The 23,436-nt window shown below is 38.7% G+C and overlaps 1 protein-coding gene, 1 long non-coding RNA gene and 1 pseudogene across 3 annotated transcripts in view; 2 read left to right on the top strand and 1 right to left on the bottom strand.

Annotated features, from left to right (window-relative positions):
* Positions 1 to 2,885: 2,885 nt before the first annotated feature.
* LOC100053456 (keratin-associated protein 13-2-like) lies at positions 2,886 to 3,669 on the top strand (annotated as a pseudogene).
* Positions 3,670 to 5,667: 1,998 nt separating this feature from the next.
* LOC138920960 (uncharacterized) overlaps positions 5,668 to 23,436 on the bottom strand; it is a 92,562-nt gene continuing 74,793 nt past the window's right edge. The window contains exons 4-5 of one of the 2 annotated variants that reach the window (XR_011433082.1): positions 8,625 to 8,790; positions 5,668 to 6,011 (exon numbers count right to left, since the gene is read on the bottom strand). This is a non-coding gene — a long non-coding RNA (uncharacterized lncRNA). Of the gene's footprint in view, positions 6,012 to 7,483; positions 8,791 to 23,436 lie in introns of those variants that run through there. The other variant, XR_011433080.1, reaches the window with a different exon arrangement.
* On the top strand, positions 20,566 to 21,288 carry LOC100065250 (keratin-associated protein 13-1). Its single transcript, XM_001915935.5, has one exon. The coding sequence runs from the start codon at positions 20,617 to 20,619 to the stop codon at positions 21,133 to 21,135; it is 519 nt and encodes a 172-aa protein (XP_001915970.2). The 5' UTR covers positions 20,566 to 20,616; the 3' UTR covers positions 21,136 to 21,288.

Below are 23,436 nucleotides of genomic sequence, written 5' to 3'. Positions count from 1 at the left end.
AATGAATTGGGTAAATGCAAGTGTAAGAAGATCAGAGAGGTCTGTAAGCAGAGTCCTTTAGAAATCAGCGACACCAGCCTTTGCATTTAAAATAAAAATTATGGATGATGCGGTTCTGTAAGCATAACATGGGTGAGTCTGAAGCAAGGAAAAGCTGCAGGGATACCAAAGGAATGTCAGTGCCCAGATGAATCTCTAACAATGGACAGGTGACCTCTGGGGAACAGCAGCCCAGGCCGACTTGCACCAGTGCCTGGGAGAGAGGCCAGAGCAGACGGGTAGAGTGGTTTCCCTCAAGTCCTTTACCCACAAATGAGTCTTTCAGCCCACTGTTAGCAACAATGTTTAACAGACAGATCACCCCCTGGGGAAGAGAATTTGGAAAGTAAAATCTTACCAAAGAACAGTCGTTATGAAGAAGCATCTTTGGGGACGGGGCAGTAGAAGACCCTGGCAGGTCTAGAGAAGATAGTTTTGAGGATGTAAAGAAAAGTGAACAGGAAGGAAAAAATATCTAGCCTGGAACATATGGACTTCTACTGTTTTGATTACTCCCTAAACTATTTGCCTAATATGAAAGGTATTTAAATATCTCCACAAACATTGCAAAAAGAGACTGTCAACTTGAAGACTGAGCTGCAAGAATAAGGTGACCTGGAAAAACAACCACTGCTCAAGGAACTCAGATCATAGACTGCTTGTGTTTAGTGGGTCCTCAAATGTAGTGGTGTGGGTATTCCTCAATTTCTAAAAGAAAAAAAAAAAGTTTTCCCAAATCACATTTTTCCTCTGACATATCCAGAGAGTGATTTTTTTTTTCCTTATAACACGTTGACTGTGTATATAGAGTACACAGAATATTTTATTAGTTCCAGGATCCACTTCTGAACTATTAAAGCGACTCTAGTTTTGTTGTGCTTTTTCTTCCCTTCAGAGGGAAACATTTATTAGCATTGATGAGTTATTCATTAGCACTTGTACAAAGTGCACAAATGCATTCTAATGAAAAGTGTTCACCTCATTAGGAATGGACTGGGGGAGTGTTAATTGGAACTGACTTGTTCCCAAGTTATTTTAATATTAATTTCCAGACATAGGGAGCTGGCCAGGAAAAGCCAGAACTTGTAGATGTGAGAAACTCTTTTTTTTTTTTTTTTTAACAGAATCAACTTCGAATAGGAAGAGAGAAATATCACCCATTCTAAAGGAGTTAAAGGCTGGCATCATAAGAAGTCCCATGTGTTGGGGATGGCACATACTTCTTCAGTAAATTTAATAGGTGTCTATTCATAAAGCATAGCTTACTTTACTTCAGTGAAACAGAGCGATGGTTTAAGTATTGCACAAGGGCACTTCATGTTATGCATACCACACTTTGGATTCTGCATGGGAGAGATAATCATAAAACAAAGTAGCTAAGTGCTCTGAAGCAGTGTGCTATGAAATAAAGCAAGTTAATTTTCAGGTAGTTAAGGAGCTCTGTCTTCAATGACAATTGTGAATGCCATTTCCCTTAGTTTTGCCAAATAAAACGTCATATTCCAAAGAAGACAAATGGGTACAACCAGATAGGAAGAACTTCTTTGTCTTCTTTTTTCCATTAATCTAAGTATAGATTATCCAGGTTCTTTTCTCTTTTTTGGGCTATGAAAGTAAAACAGACTTTAAACATATACAGATCAGTGATACATGGAATTCTCTTCTTGAACACTGTTCAATGCAAATATTCCTAGGAGAAGTAAATAAGCCTTTATTAGGCTTTTGCATCTTAGTATAAATAAGCTTAATAGATTCTTTTAGGAGACAAATTAAAACTGAATTTTCTTTCTTGTATTTGAGTATCTGAATCTTGACTGCATAAGGAGACCATGGCCCAACTTCAGTTTTGCTTCTATCCTACTGAGAAATTAGGAGAAATTTATTGAACCTCTCTGAAACATAATTTTTCTATGTATTGATTGACCAGAGGATTTTAAAGACCCATATAGCTCTAATACTTGAAGTTAGTTGCTTTAAAAAATGTTCACTATTGCCAAAGTATTATTTTAGGTATAAGTTAATAATTGAAGTTAAGAATCTGTCCTTCCATTAAAAAACAAAACAAAACAAAAAATTATGAGCTTATTTAGGGCATAAGCAGAGAATAATGCCTACTGAAAGAAAGGCTCATCAGAAAACGTGTAGAGAAATTCATTCTAGCAAAGACTTCTCATTAAAGTCCTACTCCAAGGGTTGCAGTTATTGTTTCCTAAATGAATAGCCTCCTGGGAAGCTTTTTAGGCTTCTGTTCCCTTTAAAGAAGCCCATTGGCATGAATACCAAAGATGATGTCTGTACTCCTTAATTCTGATCATGGGATCAAGACATGAGAAAGTCACACACATCACAGAAAAGGCAGGCTGAGTGCTTTGCCAATGAATCCACAATTTAATTAAGCTAAATTCATGGATATCAGGAATTGCGTGGATTATTTCAAAAAGAAAAAGAGTAAAAGTTTCAACTGATGGATTGTTAAGACTACTGAACACAGGTATTTGGAGAAATCCATTCTAATATGCTTGTGGAAAAAAGGACAAACTATTCTGAATAGTAACCTCTGATGTTGCTAATAATTTAAAGGAAAGGCAGAAAAAGTTTATGTAATTCCATTAGTAGGACAAAGGCACATTGTACACATGAATAATAAGGTGGAGGATATTTGTAAATGTGATGACGTATAACTTTGAAGGTCAAACAAAAATGAATTCCTGGGGAAAGAAACTGAGTAACTTCTCTTAAGTGTATCAGAGTGATTAAGTACAATTAAGTACGTGAAGTTGTGATAAGGTGAACTTAAGCAATAACCTAGAGAGGTATTCTTGTATAAAATGGTGAGCAAGAAGAGGGAGCATCTGGACAATGACACATCCAGGTCTAAGAGTGCATATAACTTGGAGTCGAAACCATGACATTGTTACTCAGAGAATCTTCTCACTGTAACTCAGCTGAACTCACCTCTCCTGTCACCATGTCCTACAGCTGCTGCTCTGGAAACTTCTCCCGCTTCCTTGGGAGCTACCTGCAGAACCCAGGCATCTCTTGTGGCTTGTCCTACCCCAGCAACCTGGTCTACAGCACTGACGTCCGCTCTCCCAGCACCTGCTAACTGGGCTCCTCTCTCTACAGTGGCTATGGGGAGACCTGATGGGAGCCTGCCAGACGCAAGATGTCCTGTGTGGTGTCCAGCTGCTGCCAGAGATCCTGCTACCGCCCAAGGACCTCCAGTCTCTGCAGTCCCTGCCGGTCAACTTATGCTGGATCTCTGAGCTTTGGATCCAGCAGAGGCTGTTTCTTGGGCTATGGATTGAGAATTTCCTCCTCACTGGGATGTGGATCCAATGTCTTCAGAGCTCTGGGTTATGGAGTCTGTGGCTTCCCTTCCCTGGGCTATGGATCTAGATTCTCCAGCCCAGCCTACTTGCCTTCTAGAAGCTGCCAGCTTTCTTGTTATAGGCCAAGCTATAGATCAGCCTTCTGTAGATCAACTTGTTGAGTTTTCAGACCTTTTAAGCAAAATGTTTCAGCCTCTGCTTAGAGCTACTATCATAGGGCTTTTCAATAATCTTAGTTAACCCCTCTCACCACCAACTTTTCACCCCTTCTCTGGTATCAAGCACTGGCTTATGGACTACTTCTTTCAGATAGCGAAATTATTCAATGACCAAAATATAGAGTCCAATGTCTGTAATTTTGAAACAATTGATTCAGAATTACATAAATTCTTACAAAATGTATGGAAGTTCAGTTTTGCTTGACCTAATAAACTTATGCACTCTTGCATCTGATATGTTCTCATTGTTCTTTATTGGTTCTCCGAGTTCGATTTGTGATTTATCTTTGGGGCTACAGCCTTTTGGAGTACTTTCCTTAGGAAATGGGTTTGGATTTCCCAAGGAAATCCATTTCCCTAGGCAATGGTTTCTGACCTGGTGTGTAGGGAAACCACTGGGCACTTCCACTGCCTAAGAGCTAACAAATGTACATGTCGTCCACCATAAAAGCTGGTAGGAAGCTTAACAGTATTATTGAGAATACGCCCACAATGGAGTCAATATTCTCATTGTGTTTTCAATGGGAACATCTTATGCTGACAATCATGTTTGATTTTGAGTTTACGTTTTCAAAACAATATTGAATTAGAGTTTGTCCAGAAGATGTCAGCTAGGTGAAAAATACTAATTAAATCTATTATATAAGATATTTGAATAAATCCAATATATTGGCAAGAAAATATTAAGTGTTAGAAGTTGGAGGGCATTATGGTGTTCTTCAAATACACGGGAAAATGGGTCATTCAGTGTGTGTGTTTGTGCATGTGTGTGAGAGAGAGACAGATAGACAGAGTTTTAAAGTTTAAAATTGTGAGGAATGGAAAGAGTTATAGGAAGAAATATGTTGGCTTGTTAATAAAGAAATATATATTTGTGAATTATAAATTTATAGAATTATTATGACAAGGGTAATTTTTTTAAGTTATTAAGTCCCTTGACAAGTAGAAGATGAATCATCCATTTTTTAGTGACTTCTGCATTGAATTGGAGATAAGATTAGATTATTTTCAGTGTTCTGAATCTCGTGCTTTTATATTATTCAGTACTGAGAGAAGACACATTTTGTGTTTATTTTTAATTTGAGCAAGTTATTTGTCTCAGAGACTAAAGGTAGTGTCAGAATTCAGTTAAAATTTTCCATAACATATTTAGTAATAACTCTGCATGAATCAGTGGATAACTATCAAAGATTATCATTTACTCCAATCATGTGCTACGAGTGTTTATTGATTTATCTTCCTGGATCCCTTTTCCTCAAGTTTTTCTAAATGAATCTGAGAAAAGAGGGCCTCTTTTCTCTTATACTCAAGACAAGAAAGAGGTAAGCATGCAGGTGTGAGAACCAGGTCCTCTGTGTCCAGAAACCTGCCCATGAGATAGAAAACAGAGGAACAGGGAAGAGAGGCATAGAAGTTCCTGGCGACACAGGAGCCTCTGGTTCCCATCATATCTTAAGCCAGCTTTACTAGTCCTTCATGCGCTTTGCTTATATGAGCCAATAAAGTCTTCTTTTGGTTTAAAATAATTAAAATAAAATATCTGTCACTCATGTCCAACAAGTTATAGTTAATAAAAATGCGTTATCTACATGCAGAGTTACTCATTGACTTTGGTGTAAATAGGCATTTAAAATTTTTTAGTAAGACAAAAAGAGCCTATGAGTCTGAATTATTGCTATTAGCATTGAGAGTGGACTGCTAATTCTTCTTAAAATAATGTGGAATGAGTAAAATGTAAACTAAAGAAACCATTGGGAAAACGAATTCAAAGGGGTCATGGTAGCATGGCCAGTGAGAAAGTCTGGAGAATGCATTCAGCAAATCTAATAGAACTAGAAGCTTCTGACCTCAAGCAAGGAAGGCACCAGGTCCTACAAGGAGTGATGAGTAGAGACAACTGTTTAAAACAGAGAACAATCCCAAGATGGAAGGAAGGAGTATTCAGTGACAAAGAATCTAGTTCTAGAACGACTAGGAGAATTTCCCCCTTTCTAATGGAATCTTTGAGATGAGAGGCTAAAAATTGAAACAAAGAAGCAAAGGGTAGAACAGGAAACGAATACATTAGAATACATTCAATATTTAAACTTTTACTAGTATTATGTCAAGATTTTGATTTCAGGGATCAGACAAGAGGAATACCCTTTGCATCCTTCATTCTCTGCATAGTAATCTTTTCTTACTATCTCATCACTGCTAATTTCCAACTGTTTTTTCATTTTTCTTCTCACCTCTCTTTGCTTTTCTTTATTCTCCCTTTGTCTCTGTCTCTGTCTCTCTCTGTGACTTTTCACCTCTGATGTATACTCTGTTCTTCTTTACATCCACACTCTAGTGTCCTGTTGAGTTTGGGCACCAGGTAACAGCAGGTTGATGACCAAGTTGGATGACGGTGACAGAGACTGTCAGAGAAGGCTGGGTTCTATAATTGAGCAAGAAAAAGCTGAGAGTGACATGGGGCACTTGCCCCTCAAGCTCTGTCAGTCTGCTCAGTCATAACTAAGCATCAACTTTCTGAATTCAGCTCACTAAATATGTCTTGAGCTTTAACTTTGCATTAGAGTTCTTTGGTGAAAAATACTGGCAGCTTAGAAAAGAGCAAGACATTTGCTATTAAAGGGTTAGTCCACATCTAATGAGAGCCTCAAATTTTCTCCCATTATCTCAGTGTGAACGGTGGGTGTGAAGGGAGCTTCAGGAAGAGGTAACTGCAGAAACAATGGCACAATTGGTTGGAAGAATACAGTGTGGAGTTTGGAGAGGAAAACTACAAGTTCTTTTTTTATTAAACTACAATAACTGGGCAACGAGAGGTAAGAGATTACATAATAATTAAATAAAATTATAATTAAAAGTGAGATTGTCCAACTCTACAGATCCAGAAATAGAGACAGAAGCTTGAGATGCTTGAGAAAGCCTGAGCTTTGGGTCAGGAGCGACAAGATGCCAATGTTAAAAAATAACCTTCCCATTTAATATGCGGGAATGGTTCTTTGGGCTTGTTTTATTCTTGGGTAGAAAAATTAAGGTGTTTATTTATGTGACTGGGGACTCATTCAGTTGCAATTAACAATTTAATAAAATGCTGGGATACACAGGGCGGAGTTCAGGGATGCAGACTATAATTTGAGAGGTACTGCACTCTAAATTAAGGCAATATGAGTTGTCATTCAAGTTCAAAATACTTTGTTCAGCTATTCAACAGGAAGTCACATGTCTTACCATGTCTTACATACTGCTGCTCTGGGAATTCCCCTTACTGTCCCCTTAGGAACCTTCTGATTTCCTAGTGTCCTGCTATGTCTGTTCTCATCCCATCAATTTGGTTTACTCTAATGTCTTATTCTTCAGAGGACACTCACTGTCAGGGTTGTGTAAGTGATTGTCTCCTTAAATGTTGGACCCTAGGCTCCAACTCACCTCACTCTGGCCCTGGTCCTGTATTGTATATACCCCTACTCTCCAATTACCCCCTATGTTGACTGATGCATGCCACCCAAGAATGGCTGCCTTCTCTAGCCCCCACCAAACTGCTGACATGTTGCCACTCCTGGGTTGTAGACCCTGTTTCTGCCACCCAACCTACTTTCTTCTGTAAATTGTATATCTCACCAAGCAGGCTGCATATATGGATTACTCATCAAACTGCTACATGATCAAATTTTTAGTGCAAAGAGTATACAAGCTTCTAGTGATATTGAACCTTCTCTACACAATACACTATTGTCAAATATGGGTATTCCATTATTGGATGGTGGTCTTTCCCTGGATCAATTGTACTTGTTTTAAGATACCCCTTATAACAGGATGAACAACCATCTACTTAGAGAAACGTAGCCTTTTTCCATTAACTCTTCCATTTGATTAATTCACTAAAAACTTCTTTAGTCTGAGTAATGTTTCAGTTCAAGGATTACCTTTGTAATGAAGTAGATTCTTATAAGCAAGTAGAAAAAAAACAGAGAAAAATGAGAGTTGTAGTGATTTAACTTACTGGCACCAAAATTGTGTACTCTATTATTTTTCATTAATGCATGTATTCTGGTGTATCTTTTGGATGTTCTGAGTTTCAAAGAAATATTTCTTGCGCTACCTCCGCAACTATCTGTGAGTCGATAATTATCTCAAAAAATGATTAATGAAAATTAACCATATGTTAAGAACATAAGTAGACTATTGATTGATAAGATGTGAGATAAGGTTTAAAATGGGCATTTCTGGAAGATTCATATAGGCACAGTAGAGTCTCTCAAAGTGACAACATATAGTTATCACTGATGTATGGGATCTCTTAACCTGCTAAGGGTTGATATGGAATTCCTGGTCTTAAGAGATATAAACAGATTAGATACAAAGTTTATATTTACCCAAGGAATATTGGACTAACCAAATTAGTCAGATTTGCTTTCTCCCCCCTTTCACAGTTTTTAAATATGCTTAAGCATATTGCGAATTTCCAAAAGGAGAAAAGAAGATTACAGTTACACACCCCCCCTTTCTCTGCAGTGGAGTTCACAGAGGCAGAGCATGATTTTTTCCAAATTCTTTAGGCCAGATAATATTGAAATTTTTATTCGAAATCAATTTTAGTTGAAATCTATACTCCACATAATAAGTTATTGCCCTTATTTCAGGGAATTTCTGCAAAGGGATAATACCTAAATTTGTCTTGGGTATACTCCCTGTCCGGCACTTTAACAGCAAAATAACCCCAGTCATGTAACTGAAGGAGAAGCTGTTACCACACTCATAATCATAAAAAGAAGTGAGTAGTGGCTGATTCGGTGTTTTTAACAGCTTACTCTTTCTGCTGGGCAAAGGACCACAGAGGTTAATATCTTGACTATAAAATTGATTCAGGGGACTTCACTTTCTGTGTCCTATGGATATTGCAAGGTGAAGAGGTATCATTGATTGCTCATCTTCTCCAGCTTATAAACCAAACTGGAAAAATGCTTTAGCTTCAATAATTTTGGGGTGATTTTTCATGGTCTATTATTGTACCAGGTAAAGCAGAAAAAAACAGTCAAACCACATTTAGTCCATCGTCCGGAGCTGCAGACTTCATTCTGAGAGAATGACGTGGAAATGTTCTCTTAGTCGATGGTCAACATGTGTAGAGGGAGGCCTTGGACCGGCAGCCTACATTTACTGGAGTCATGAGACGAAATTCTAATCAGCAAATTCTTCATTTTCAAATTCTAGACAGAAAAAGCGTATGGTTGTGAATTCTAAAATGACTTGCCTTTTACTTTCCTGCCTCGTATCTTTTGTCCTGTGGTTTAATACTTTGCCTGAAATATTCCCCTCCTTCCCTCCATTTTAATTCTATATTCTGAGGGATTTTAAATGCTAAAGAACTTACTAATGAAACTTCACTTCGTCTACATCACACCTTTGATCCCCAGCATTTTTTAAATTTTATATTGTAGCTTGACAAACACAAAAGGTAGGGTTGGGTAATGAAATATCTGGAGACAAACAGACTTAGTCTCACTTTCTGGCTTTGTAAAGTTTGTATTAAAATAATTTTTAACACTTCACTACATTTTTTATCTGAAAATTGAAAATAATAGTCAATTCATAAGGCTATTATGATAAATGTATATGAGCATTATGTAATATAGAGTGGAGCTTTTAGCGTTTGAATTTATTGAAGGTACTATGCGTCAGACATCTTTGTCCTTCTGATCACAGTCCTTTGATGTACGATGTAATTATCATACCTTCGGCAATTACTGTTCACCTGTTAATCTCCTTTTAGAGAGTAGGAGGAGCATAGAATAACCTTTGGTCTGCGTTACTGAGATTCCAAACTTATGCAAAGGGCATCACTATTTGAAGCATAAGCAAAACAACTGGTGCTCTTTCAAATATAGAGAAAAATAAATTTCGTTTTCCAAAGTTTACTTGTATCTAATTTAATATATTTTCTTGCCTAAATTTTCGCTGATTCTACATCATGTCAGAGTAAAACAGGCAAAAAAATGTGCAAACTTTCCTCAAAGGAGTCCTCGCTTGCTGAGCCACTGCTTTGGATAAACCCCTATAAATCACTGCAGCATATGATGAGAGCCACTGAAAAGTTAGAAAAACATGATATGAAAGCTAAGTGCCACCTAGCACCTATTAGCCCATCAGATCCTACTCTTGGGGGTAGCAGTATCAATCATTGCTTTATCATGACTCTCTTGGGAATGTCAAACAAAATTGCTTATTCATGGTCTTGAAACTCAAAATGAATGAGCACTGAAAGGTATTATCTTTGTCTGTTGAATGTTGAAGTCTTGCCAATATGAGTAGAGAATGAAGGCACATCACCTTCAAGCTGCCGAAACTCTGTTGAACTGATATTGTCCAAAGAGCTTCTGCTTGTTCACAGGCACATGATTCCTCAATGGCTGGGCCTCTTTGATAAGTCATTACTTGATTGTTGGCAGTAACTCCTTCTTCCCATAATGCAACTAGAGCTAGGATAGCTCCTCTCTAGTAGGTACAGAGTGGGAAAGGATCAAGCCCATTAAGAAGACAGAGGAGTCAGGGCTGTCCTATTAACTGACTGACATCCCAACCTGTGCCTGGGCTCCCACGCTGTCCTTCAGGTAACAGTATCACTTGGCCATCAGAATGTCACACTCTGGGTCCCCACTTTGGTTTCTCCACCTAGAGGATCTTCTGAGTTTTTGCCCTTCAGGATCATTCCTTAGAGTATTTAAGAATTTTTTTCTTTTACCTGTGCATATTGATGCGGGGTCGGTGAGCCGAGGAGTCGAAAGAAAGGTTTCTTAGGCTCTTAAGATCTGGCAGTAGTGCACTTTTATTTAGAGAATAGTATAGAATAGCATGGGGACAGGACCCATGGGCAGTCAGAGCTTCTGCTGCTGCCGTGGGGACACGACCCATGGGCAGTCAGAGCTGCTGTGTGGGGACAGGACCCACGGGCAGTCAGAGATGCTGCTGGCATGGGGAGCTGCTGCTGCCGCCGCTGGCATAGGGACGGGACCCATGGGCAGGCAGAGCTGCTGCCGGCATGTTGCTGCTGCCGCTTCTGCTGCCCCTGGCATGGGGAGCTGCTGCTGCTGCCGCTGCCAGCATGGGGACAGGACCCTTGGGCAGTCAGAGCTGCTGCGTGGGGACAGGACCCACGGGCAGGAGGAGCCGCTGCTGCTGCCGCTTCTGCTCCTGCCCCAAGTTGAGGGTTAGAGCTAAATTTAAGGCATAGGTATGTGAGTTATCTCTTTACAAGACAAAGAATATGTAAAAAAGTTAAAATGGTATCAGTGCCTGTAGGGTCCGGCCACTTGGCGGTCCCACAACTTTTAGATAAGAATCAAACCGGATTGAGTAAATGGCAGAAGTCACTGCTCAAATATCATCTTCAGCTAAAGACAAAGGAGGATTTTGGGGTGGGGGGGGTCAGTTACATGAGGTTGCCAGACAGTAAACAACTTAAGTTCTTGCCTTCCCCATTAAGAGTTTCCAGAGATAAGGCCATCCCCCCTTCCTCCTGGTACAGAGAGGGAGGCATGGAGAGTTCCTTCACAAATGCAGCTGTCTCTGATCAAAGGGCAAGCAAATTCCACTCCTCGGAGCCTGCTTCTCATTTGCAGTTTTAAAATTAACCAGCCTAAAATCCTCATCACATATGACACCTGAAGAAACACTATGTATATTGAATCTCAAGCTTGAGCACTTCTTGGCTATTTGTCTTGTACATATTGTAGGACCTCTCAAAAATTCAATCTCCTTTAATGTAAAAGAGAGATAATGATAGTATTTTTATCACAAGGTTACAATGAGGAGCAAATGATAAGATATGTGAGGCAACTAGAAGAGTTTCTTGAATATAGAAAGCATTCCATAAATATTTTAACTATTATTACACCACAAACATATGCAACTATGTTCAAAAAATAAATGCATATGGGTCCCTTAACCTAACTCTTTGGTTGGATGAGCCATAAACATCATGTTCTTTCATATAACCTAAAATTAAATATTTATCCTCTCAATTCCTAAACATTTTGAATATCCAGTAAGCTACACAGTAGTATATTCCATTCCCCCCTTAAACATCATAAATATGCAAATGAGCATGTTTTAATCAACTTCCTTTATAATGTTTTTTATCTTGAGTGTAAGCTAAGTCAGCATTTCCTTAATGCTTTTTCTATTCATGTTCCTTTTTTTTTTTTCCTGCTTTATTTCCCAAACCCCCCTGATACATAGTTGTATATCTTAGTTGCAGGTCCTTCTAGTTGTGGGTATTCATGTTCTTTTGAATGTTTCTTTTATACTTTGATTCTTCTGGACAGTCTTCTCTCATTGCCTTTAACTCTTGGCCTCCATTGGTGTCTGTCTGCTCTGCAAGCCACTACACTGCTATATCTATGTTAGCTGAGGACTTTTAGATGTAAAACCCACCCTCACATAATATGGAAATGTGACTATCTGTAACACTGCTGTGCCACTTTTTATTTGTTCAGCAATTTTCAATATGCTTGAAGAAAATAATTTAGTATTTGCTTTACTGCTTATAAACAGCCCCTAAGGGGCCATTAAAAATTTACACACTATAAATTTGATAGCAGATGACTTTTTAAAAAGTATTTGGGCTGAAATTTCCATCTTCTTAGCTAATATAATTTAAGTCCACTTACATGAGGCATATATTCATTCAACTGGTAAAGAGAGCCAAGAGAAATTATTTTTCTAGAAAACTCATTTGATTCTATGGAGTATCATGATCATGCAATGATATCTTTGTCTTTTATGCACCATTTATATCACACATATTAGTTGTTACTGAACGTAAGTATGTGCTTTATAATATGGCAAAGCACATTAGGAATGACTGAGAAAAGAATTGCAATAAAATATAATACTGTTAGTATGGCGGAAAGAAAAGAGTTATAGCTCAGCATCCTGTAGATGACCCTCTGAGTCACAAATTAAGCCGGCAATGATGACCAACTGTTCTGAGTATTCAACAATTATCTGACGTCTAAGGCAAAACTGAAAACTGGCTTTTAGCTATAAAATAAAAGTAAGCATATTTATGATGGTGTTAATCTATTTGATTGGAATCAGACAACACACAAAGGAGGTGTTCTTATGCAAATTGTACTGTAGAAGGATACTGAAGTTGGCTGTCAAGAACATCACACTCACCCGGTGAGCACATAAGCACTCTAGGCCGTCAGGGAACATTCAGACACACTCTGACGTTGATAACAGATGAATTAGATATAGTAACATGTTACTCCTGCTGGGCTGGAAATGTCTCTTCCTGTTCTCTTATAGAAGTCCTAGTCTATCCACTCTTATCCTGTGGCTCCTCTTACCTCAGCTGCTACTTTGACTACCCACTGACCTCTGTTATCCCAGTCACCACCAAGACAGGTCTCTCTGCTGTGACTCTCAAGACAGCTGCTATAAGCCCACCAGCAGCCAGAAACCATTCTTTTCCAGAGATGATAAAGTCAATGTCTTCCAATCTTTCAATTGTAGATCTTGTGACTCCCCGAACCTGAATTATCATCCTAACTTCTACCTTGGAAATGACTTCTCTACTAGGGACGTTGTGTCAGCTTAATACAGATCAGCCTATAGTGTTGGCTTGTATAAATCCAGTTTAATGCCTCTTCATACTCCTACCCAAAGGCTGCTTTCTATTATACTCACTTACTAGAACCCTCTGCTTCAGGAACTGACTGACAACCAACTACTTCATTTCTCTCAGAGATACATGTCTGTCATCATTATACAGTGAAAGAATGGTCAAAGTTGGGAAACTATCTGTAATGCAAGCCCTGAGAGTTTTTTGGTTGTTTTTTTTTTTTTGGTAACACCAGTGCCTGACTTAAGCTTTGATTGCTGAGTCATCCATTTCAAAGAGGCATCCAATTCAAAGACAGCTATCTCAAATAAACACATTGTCAGCCACAGGACTAGATAAAAAGCCAGGGCACCTCCCCTCCTGAGGCTTCTTTGTTTTAGAGATCTTGGTTGATTTCAATAACTAACCATTTGGGCCATTTGTTTTTTCTCTTCCCTGGCTTCAAATTCCAACTCTTGTGTTTCAAATTCACCAATAGTGAGCCTGTGAAACCCTAGGCCCCCACCCTCAACTCTAACAAAAGCAGAACCCCAGGGGGCTCTCTCTCTGTGTCTCTGTCTCCCTCTCCCCACAGCTTCACTGTGGGGCTTCAGATGAGCTGTGTAATTTCCAGGTCTTGTAGAATAAACCTTTACTTTTTCAAAGTTTCCTGATGGTTATTGCTGAAGGGCGTCTTGCAATCATAAGAACTGCCAGGGCTGGTCCAACCACAACACTGGTTATTGATAGACTGAGACGGGTCAAAACATTATCTTAGAGTTTTATGTCAGATATTGAGAAGTACATATAAGAAAAATTATGAGGTTATTCCATATGTTTTATTCTCCTAAAATGTGGCAGATATGTTTTTATTTAATAAACTAACCTTGTGTAGAGTTTGAACACATTAACGTTTTTTCTTGATCTTTTTAGTGTTATTGGCTTACTGGGGTTGCTTTTTTTTAATATGACAAATTCCTATTTTTAAGCTTTGATTGTTGATTTTGTAAGAAGCAATATGTAAAATGAGATTAAGGACACAGCGTTTGTATAAGCAGGAAGATCCTATAGCCTAAAATGACTTCTAATCAGAGAATGACTATTTTCTGTGTAAAACATAAACAGAATTCAAAGTAATTCACAAGCTGTAAATGCAAAGGGCCTAAGATTTTATTCATCTTTGTATAGTAACTAAGGAGTCTTAAGGAAGAGTGAAAGTGATTGGATTTTATTGCCTATAACACAATTTAAAGTCACTTATCTTCTCTTGACATATTTCTGTTCTTTTTTGGGGCGGGGGGGGGGGGGGTCAGGGTTGCGAGGAAGATTAGCCCTGAGATAACATCTGTTGCCAATCTTCCTCTTTTTGATTGGGGAAAATTTGCCCTGGGCTAGCATCCATGCCAACCTTCCTCTATTTTGTATATGGGACACCTCGACAGCATGGCTTAATGTGTGTAGGTCTGTAACGTGGGCTCTGAACCTACAAGTCCCAGGCTGCCAAAGCAGAGCACACAAATTTAACTACTATGCCCTGGGGCCAGCCCCTCTATTCATTTTTCATAGACAGATGAAGGTGTACCTCCTTTGGATGGGCCATTTCTTGGTCCCCTCCTCCTCCTCTCCACCCACAACAGTGCCTTGCGCATCAATGCATGCTTGTTGAATTGCCTTGAAATGAATCTCTCTAGCTTTTAAATTCCATGTTAATATATTCAAAAAATTAAACAAGATGATTCAGTTTAGCAAGCATTTATTTAGCACCTACTATGTACCAGACACTGTTGAAATTGTGATCTTTTTCAAAGTAAAGAAACAAAAATGAGACAAAACAAAATAAATATGTACATATGTATAGTCTCTGGTAGTGAGATGCTTAAAATCCAGGGCAACATCTATCTAACTTGACCTCCCTCCAACACTGTATAATTTTGTCTGCTTTCCCATATTTTTAACACATTTTTAACTTGATTTTTTTACACTCATAATTTTCTCTTTACTTCACTGGCTATTCCTTCCCAGGCTTTTGTGGGCTCCTCTTTGCCAATTCCTGAAATGCAAGATTTTCTCACAGTGCCACCCTAGAGAAGGCTCCCTTCTCATCTCATCCTACACATGTTCCTGGGCTTTAATAGTCATTTTTATGAGAGGCAACCAAACACTGTTGTTAAGAATATAGGCTATTGAATCATACTGCCAGGGTCTAACCCTTGGACCCACCCTTACTCCTATGTGACTTTTCAATCCATTCTTCACATTGCAGTCAAAGTCATTTCTGTAGGAGGAAAATTTGATCAGTTATATCCATATTTATAACTTATCAATGCCTTTTAATTTCTGCAGATTCACAGTCCCTTATCTAAGCCAATGGAGACAGATAAATTTTGGAATTCAGAGTTTTTCAGATTTTAGAAAGATAATAGAACGGATAAACTGCATATTATATAATATCCCAGGTAGTATCTGGGACAACACCCCATAATCAAATATATTTATTTATTTATGAGGCAAAACATAAGATATCCACACTAATAAAAAGAAGAAAACAAAACTATGCATAGTTTCCATTAATTTGAGCCATGTGATTCCATGTAAAGAGGATAGATCATGTTGTCTTTCACCACCAAATTATTTCTAAAAAAAGTTTGATTTTCAGAGACTTTTAGACCTTTGAAGAATGTCCAAACCCCTCCCATGACTTGCAGAGCTCCTTGCAATCTGGCTCCTGTCTGTCTCCAGCCTCATCTTTCATCTCTTCTCTTCTGACATTCTTTGCTGATGCTGAGCTTCTTGAAACAAAGCCCCTTTGCCTGACTAGCTCCTCCTCTGCCGTTGCCCTTAAGCTGAGCTGAAGCTATCTGATATCTTTTGAAGATAAAATTAGGACATAAAGACACCAGGTGTGAGATAATTGGGGGTCAGATCATAGGATGACATGCGTAAAATACTTAGGAAATTGAATTCGAGTTTGTAAAGGCTGACATAGACTTTTAGAGAAACCATTCAGAGAAATGCACAGGGAAAAGAGTTGAGATAGGTGAGACAAGGCCATGGGGGGCATACTGAAGACCGCCTGCAGTAAAAAAAGGCAAAACAGCTGAGTTACAGCAAGATAGGAAAATGAAGGATTCTAATATATTTTTGAGATAAAAAATAGCAAGACATGCTGACCTGAGATTGGAGATGGGAAGTAAGGAAGAGCGAGGTCATAGATGTCTCCCAGGGATCGCATTTTCAGAACTGCATAGATGTTATAGGTATACTATAATGAAAATAGGATGCAAAGAAACAGAAGCAGGTCTGGGCCAGGAGACTGTTCATGAGGGCAGTTGAGTCTCTGCTAGGTTCACTGTTTTTGTGAAACATTTAAGGGAATATGCATATCAAGGAAATGTTCAAAGTCCTCAAGACAAGATAAAAAAGAAGATATTTAGGTGATGATAAAACCATCAGTTTCCTAGTTTATGCATTAAGTAAGTATTTATGGAGCAACCACTATATAACTTTGACTATTCTTGAGCTGAAGATTCAGTGTTGAACAAGAAAGAGCATACTTCCCGCCTTCCCCGCCCATTAGAGCTAACAGTCAGAGAAGTGCCACTCAAAGAGTGGGTCACAGAACAGGTTAAATCAGGGAGGTTACCAAACCTATGACTTTGTTAAGCTGATGTTTTAAATCATGTAAGACTTCTAATGAAGGAAGCAATTCATTGATTTACTTGTTGATATATGTTATTTCTCTCCTGGCAGATGGTAACAAACTGTCACGGACTTGCTTCAGTTGCACTATTCTAGGCTAGAGGACAGTCTGCAAAATAAATACATTACAAAAATGATAGAATTAAGTACAATGTTGATAGAAATCATCAAAGGCCAGCCTAATTTATCCCGGGATATGTTGGTTAGAAAGTGAGGACAGGCCTAATTATTTTAATTATCCAGATACAGAAAGAATATTCAGGGCAGAGAAAATAGCATGTCCTTGTGGTAGGAAAAACATTTCAGATATTTTCATTGTGGAACAAAGGCAGTGTGTTTGTGAGAAAGGGAAAGAGTACGCTGTGAAGAGGTGGTTGAAGACATGGGCAGGGACGCGATTGTGCTGCCCTCCAGATTGTGTAGAGGTTTTGTGTTTTATCATACGTGTGTTACAAAACGATGAAAAAGTTTTTATCAGGAGAGTGACATGACCAGTTTTTAGTTTTAAGAAGACCATCAGACAGGGATGGAGAGAAAAGTTTGAAGGACACAATTTTTGAAAATGAGAGGCCGTGTTGAAAATTTTTCAACAGTTCTGCCAAGAAAGAAGCTACTTGGAACTAGAGCAGTGGTTCTCCACCAGTGCTTCTTTCTCCCCCACGCAATTTCTGGAAATATTTTTAATTGCCATAATGGGGGGGAGGCATGTGTCACTGGCATCTAGTGGATAGACGCTAAGGATACTGACAAATATCTTACAATGCACAGGATACTCCTCACAACAAAGACTTATCCAGTCCAAAATGTTAATGATGATGAGGTTGAGAAATCCTAGACTAGGTAGATTTACAATAAATTTGGAAGATGGAATGGGTCATACTCAGGATGGATTGCATATGTTAGGAACATTCCAAGGTTTCTGAGTTAAACAACTAGGTGGGTGGAAATGTTGCATACTCAGATGAGAAAAAAATATATTTTTTCGCCCTAAGGAAAAGCAAAAGTTCAATTTCGTTCACATAAAAGCTTGATCCCCTTATGAAACCTCCAAATGGCAATGGCTAGTAGGTAGTTAGATATATGGGTCTAGAATTACAAAAGTAAAAATATCTGTGTACTGGAAATATACATCTGAGTGTCATAGAATACAGGTAGTATTTTAAGCCATGAAGGGGAAGTGCTTCCCCTATAGAAAGACTACCTTGCCGGACCAGGATCAAGCCTCAAGAAACATATCCAAGAACCCAACTGAGGGTAACAGACAATTAGGTGGGTGAAAGTTACATAGAAAACCAGGAGCGTGTTGTAGTGGAAGTACATAGATGAACATGTTTCAAGATCAAGGGCACAGTCACCTGCGTTAAGTGTCATTAACTGTTTGACACCCTAAAATGTCCATTGCATCTGACAGCATCAAGTCACTGCTAACCATGTCAGTGAAATTCCAGAAGATTGTTAAACCAAAAAGAAACAGAGCGGTTATTGAAAAAAGAATAAGTGAGTTAGTTGGCAAACTGATTGCAGAACTCTTTAGAGAATTCTCTCTTTAAAAATAAGAAGAACATGTAATCTTGGAGGTGATGCTGCTATTTAAAATTTTTGGATTGTGGAAGGTTGTTTGTATGTTTGTCAGGCTGAGAAAACAGAACCATTAGAATGTATGAGGATGTAGCAGTTGGAAAAAGAAAGAAAGAATAATAAATTAAGGCCACAACGGTAGTCTTGCTTGGGGTGAGTGTGGGAGACAGAGATCTAAGGTCACTTCAAGCACTGATCTGGTTATGATTAACTTGGGGATTACATCTAAGTATGAAAGAGATATTATATTTACTTAATATTTTATTAAAGATAATTTTTAAAAGAAAAAAAGAAAAAGCAATTAGTTCATATGCACATATTTATTTTGGATGAATGTAAAAATAAAAAGTGGATGATTTGATATATTCTTTCATTTCATAAATAATTTGAAGCACCCACTCTGTGACAGGCACTCAGCCAAAGAAAATTAAGCCTTGTTGCTGATTCTGAGGAACTTCTGAGTACTTGACTCTTTCCACACATAGGACTATCCTGCAAGTTCAAACGACTGAAATCTTAGTCTGCACAGCTCAGTTCAAGATGTCTCTTCCAATTCCTCCACAGGGTGTGTGTGTGTGTGTGTGTGTGTTCACTCAAATAGACAGCTTATAAAATGCTAAGATCCTTATGGCAGAATAGTTAAAGCTTAGATGAGATGAACACCTGTCGGATACAAAGAATTTGACTTTGGCTTTGAGGGATAAGATGGATTTGGGGGAGTGAGCAATACCTTAGGTAGACATTTGTGAGCAAAACAATGGGCGGACTATTTCATTGGTGCCGGATAAGCAAATACTATAGGAGATTAGAAAAAACCATCATCTGCGAGACAAAGAGAAAAGATCAAATTACATACATAGCTTTTTGCTTTTCAATTTCTAAAAGATGCTTTAAGGCAGAAGTTGGATATTATATATAAATGAAAAAAAAGACATCTCTAATTCCAGGACTTTTCTTTATACCATTGATTTTTTTTATAGTGATGAGGATAATTTTAACTACTTAATATGAAGGTAAATTTTATGCTGCTTTGTCTTTCTAGAATGATGAGCAAAAGAGAACTCAGCAGGGAGTGAAGTGAATCACTCTCTGAGGTGTCTCATTTCTCACTCCCAACTGAGTTGGCAAAGGTTAGCACACGATTAAAATTCAAGTTTTTGCAAATGTATTTCATTGGTAGTCAACTCGTTCAAGCTATACCAGTTTTTAGCAATTATTCTCAGTGATAGTCTAAGTATTTGCCAAAGAATTCTCTGCCTCACATGGAAAAAGACGAATGCAATAACTCCATACTGGAGAAAACATGAGTTGCTTAAGGATGATAATCTAAATGAGAAGACAAATAGAAGATAGTTTCAAACAACCATCTCCATGATAACTTTGAGTACGAAAAAAAAATCTAAAAGAATTAAGAAGCTGTTCCTTCAGTGGCCGGATCTGGGGACTTCATAAAAGAATACATAGGCAGAAACATCGGATAAAATGCAAATGTTATCATATTGAAATGTTATTTTTTCCCCTGGGAATTCATTGTTCCTGTGATTCTGGGAGCAAAAGAAGACGAGCTTCTCAAGTTGTCAGCATAGCATTGTGGTTCCTGCTGGCTTTGGAGATAGACCCATCGGGGTTACTAACTTGGTGATAATTCCTCTCTCATAAGGTTGTTGCAAGGATTAAACGATACCACAATTTTCAATGTTTTACATATGGTAAATGCTCAATAAAACATACGTAAATATTTGGGAGGGAGGTGCTGATGACTGTTAGGAGTACATTGCTGGTAACAATTTACACACTCATGATCAAAATCCCCAGAGTCAAGCTCAGTGAACAAGAGAGGACACCATCTACATCATGACCAACATCTTTAAAGGCAAACCACACCTTATTTCTGAAAATTAAAAAAAGAGAGAAGCGGAGTGGCTTCTATAAACGAGAATAATTAAACAGCAGTTAAGAACACATGAATGTGTTCTGTTATAATTATAGCTGAGGTTAATTAGCTATTTTCACGATAAGACATGCGTAAGAATGAGGAGGGTTTGCATCACATCCAGCGTAGAGAGGATATATAAATATGTGGCTGGGAAAAACCAGGGATATCAGAGCACCTTCTCACTACAACTCAGCTAAACTCACATCTCCTGTCACCATGTCCTACAGCTGCTGCTCTGGAAACTTCTCCTCCTGCTCCCTTGGGAGCTACCTGCGCTACCCAGGCTCCTCCTGTGGCTCTTCCTACCCCAGCAACCTGGTCTACAGCACTGACCTCTGCTCTCCCAGCACCTGCCAGCTGGGCTCCTCTCTCTACAGTGGCTGTGGGGAGACCTGCTGTGAGCCCACAAGATACCAGACATCCTGTGTGGTGTCCAGCCCCTGCCAGAGGTCCTGCTACCGTCCAAGGATCTCCACAGTCTGCAGTCCCTGCCGGTCAACTTATGCCAGGTCTCTGGGCTTTGGGTCCAGCAGCTGCTGCTCCCTGGGCTATGGATCTAGAATTTCCTATTCGCGGGGCTGTGGATCCCGTGGCTTTAGACCCCTGAGTTGTGGAGTCTGTGGCTTCCCTTCCTTGGGCTATAGATCCAGATTCTGCCACCCAACCTTCTTGGCTTCCAGGAGCTGCCAAACGTCTTGTTTCCGGCCAACCTGTAGATCTGGCTTCTACTACTGATCAACTTGCTAACGGTTCAAGACTGTGATTTCACAGTTATCTTCCTCAAATTCAATCTCCGCTACTATCTGGCTATAGTCTATACTCTACTACCTAGAAGAGTGATAATTAAAGAAAAATTTTATGAATATTAAAATCATTTATCTGATAGAATACTCATTCTGTTTTCCTTCTGTTTTCTTCTATTTTCTTCCTTACTTCTCAAGTTAAAAATGGAGCAAGAGGTACTTTTTCCTTTCAAATAAACTCATTTAACTTGATATCAAATCACATCTTGCTGTTAATTTAAAAAAAAAAAAGAAAGATGTCTGTTGGGAATTCCAATCCAACTGTTCTTTGTCTAAAAAGAAATATTTAATTTAAGCAGTAGGTTCCCTGGTAGGTAGAATTCTCTGACAACACAGAGTTAGTTCCCTGGAATTTTTGGCAAGTGGAATTAGAGCTCGGGCAGGAAACTTTCCTAAACTCATCCGTGCATGGTCATTTTAGCCTTATCAGGATGCCTTACTTTGATTAAACCACTAATGGGTCTGATCCAAGAAGAAAAGTCCCAGGGACAGCAATGATACTTCAGCAAGTACTACCTTGACTGTTTTAGGTGAGGATATTGTCAAAATATTTTTCATGAACCCTTTTCACAGACTTAAGCAAGCCATAATAATGGAATTTAGAGGTCATGGTATTAACTGACTACAATAACTGGTGCAAAGAAGCAAACATATTAAGTATGAATAAAATTAAAAGTGTATGCATTTTATTATAATAAAAGGAATACATTTTCTAAGAGTTCTTTCTTTCTTTTTTTTTTTAAAGATTTTATTTTTCACTTATTCTCCCCAAAGCCCCCCAGTACATAGTTGTATATTCTTCGTTGTGGGTCCTTCTAGTTGTGGCATGTGGGACGCTGCCCCAGCGTGTTTCGATGAGAGGTGCCATGTCCGCGCCCAGGATTCAAACCAACGAAACACTGGGCCGCCTGCAGCGGAGCGCGCAAACTTAACCACTCGGCCACGGGGCCAGCCCCTAAGAGTTATTTCTTAATTTGGTGCTTCACTGTCTCCTCCTTCTATTTGGTCACTATAAGGCCATCTGTTTTCATAGAAGTCACCTGAGAACTGGAGACATGGCAGTTTCATGAGTAAGTAATACTAACTGAGAGGGAGTTTTTACCTCTTGGTACCTTGGGCTTATATCAGGATGTCATAGTTAGATAGTTTACTCAATTCTCTTGTTTTGGGAAATGTAGTCATCTATACTTGAAAATACCTAAGTGAGAAGAAAAATATGTAAATAGATGTGGGTTGCCCATTGTTCATTACCCTCACAAGTGTTTTCCTCCTCTCTCTTCTTTCCACAAGAACAGGGTTTTGTTTGTGGATCCCTTCTTATCTACACAGTCAGTTCTTTACATTAACATGGATATACCCCAGGTTTCAGCATAGAATCTGGCTATTTAAAGGCACCTTAATTGCTACTGAAAATGATTGGTTCAGGATGGAGCATGTGATCTGACTTAAACCAATGAGAAACAAGGAGTAACATGGAGAGGTACTTCTGGTAAAGTTTTTCTTGTGGCGTTTTTTGAAGCAACCATCACTTCTTTGTCATACCGTATGTGGAATGCTGCATCCATCTGCCATATGGCCTGCAAATTAAACCATCATGTGGAAGAGGGCAAAACTAGGAGAGATGTTGGGGAACAGAGTCTGGACCATCTTATTTTTGGACTTCGGTAGGTGTGCGCCAATAAATTTTCTTATTGCTTAAGTCATGTTGCAATACAATTTCTGTTACTTGTAGCTAATGTTTTCCTAAGTGAGACCTTCATTTAAAACCTGAAATAATCCCTCTTCCCAATAAGGTCCCTTAACATGATGTTAATGACCATTTGCAGCCCCCCTCCACTCTCTTCCAGTCTCTTCTCACCACTTCCCACATACTCCACCAACATGTACTCCATCAATGTTACCTACTCCCACTTTCTTGAACACATTCTGCAGAACTGAGTTCTTACACAGTCTAGTACCTCTAGAAGGAATGGCATATCTCTCTTACCCTTCAAAACCCATGGAAATATTATCTCTTCTCTCATTCCTTGTAAGTAGACTCCACAATCAACAGTGTTGCTTATCCCCTACACCATGCCAGCATTATATATTCTTATATTTTTTCTAATTACAAAATCATTGTTTTTAATATTTCATTTAAGGTTTTATTTTGTTTAATCAGCACTGTTTTATGTGTTTGCTCCTTTACCATGGTTATATCCTCAATGAACGCAATGGAATCTTGTCTAACAGA

The sequence above is a fragment of the Equus caballus genome, chromosome 26 (assembly GCF_041296265.1).
Source record: "Equus caballus isolate H_3958 breed thoroughbred chromosome 26, TB-T2T, whole genome shotgun sequence".
NCBI classification, from domain to species: Eukaryota; Metazoa; Chordata; class Mammalia; order Perissodactyla; family Equidae; genus Equus; species Equus caballus.
Note: the sequence above shows the minus strand (reverse complement) of the source record. Positions and strands in the feature narration are given on the sequence as shown.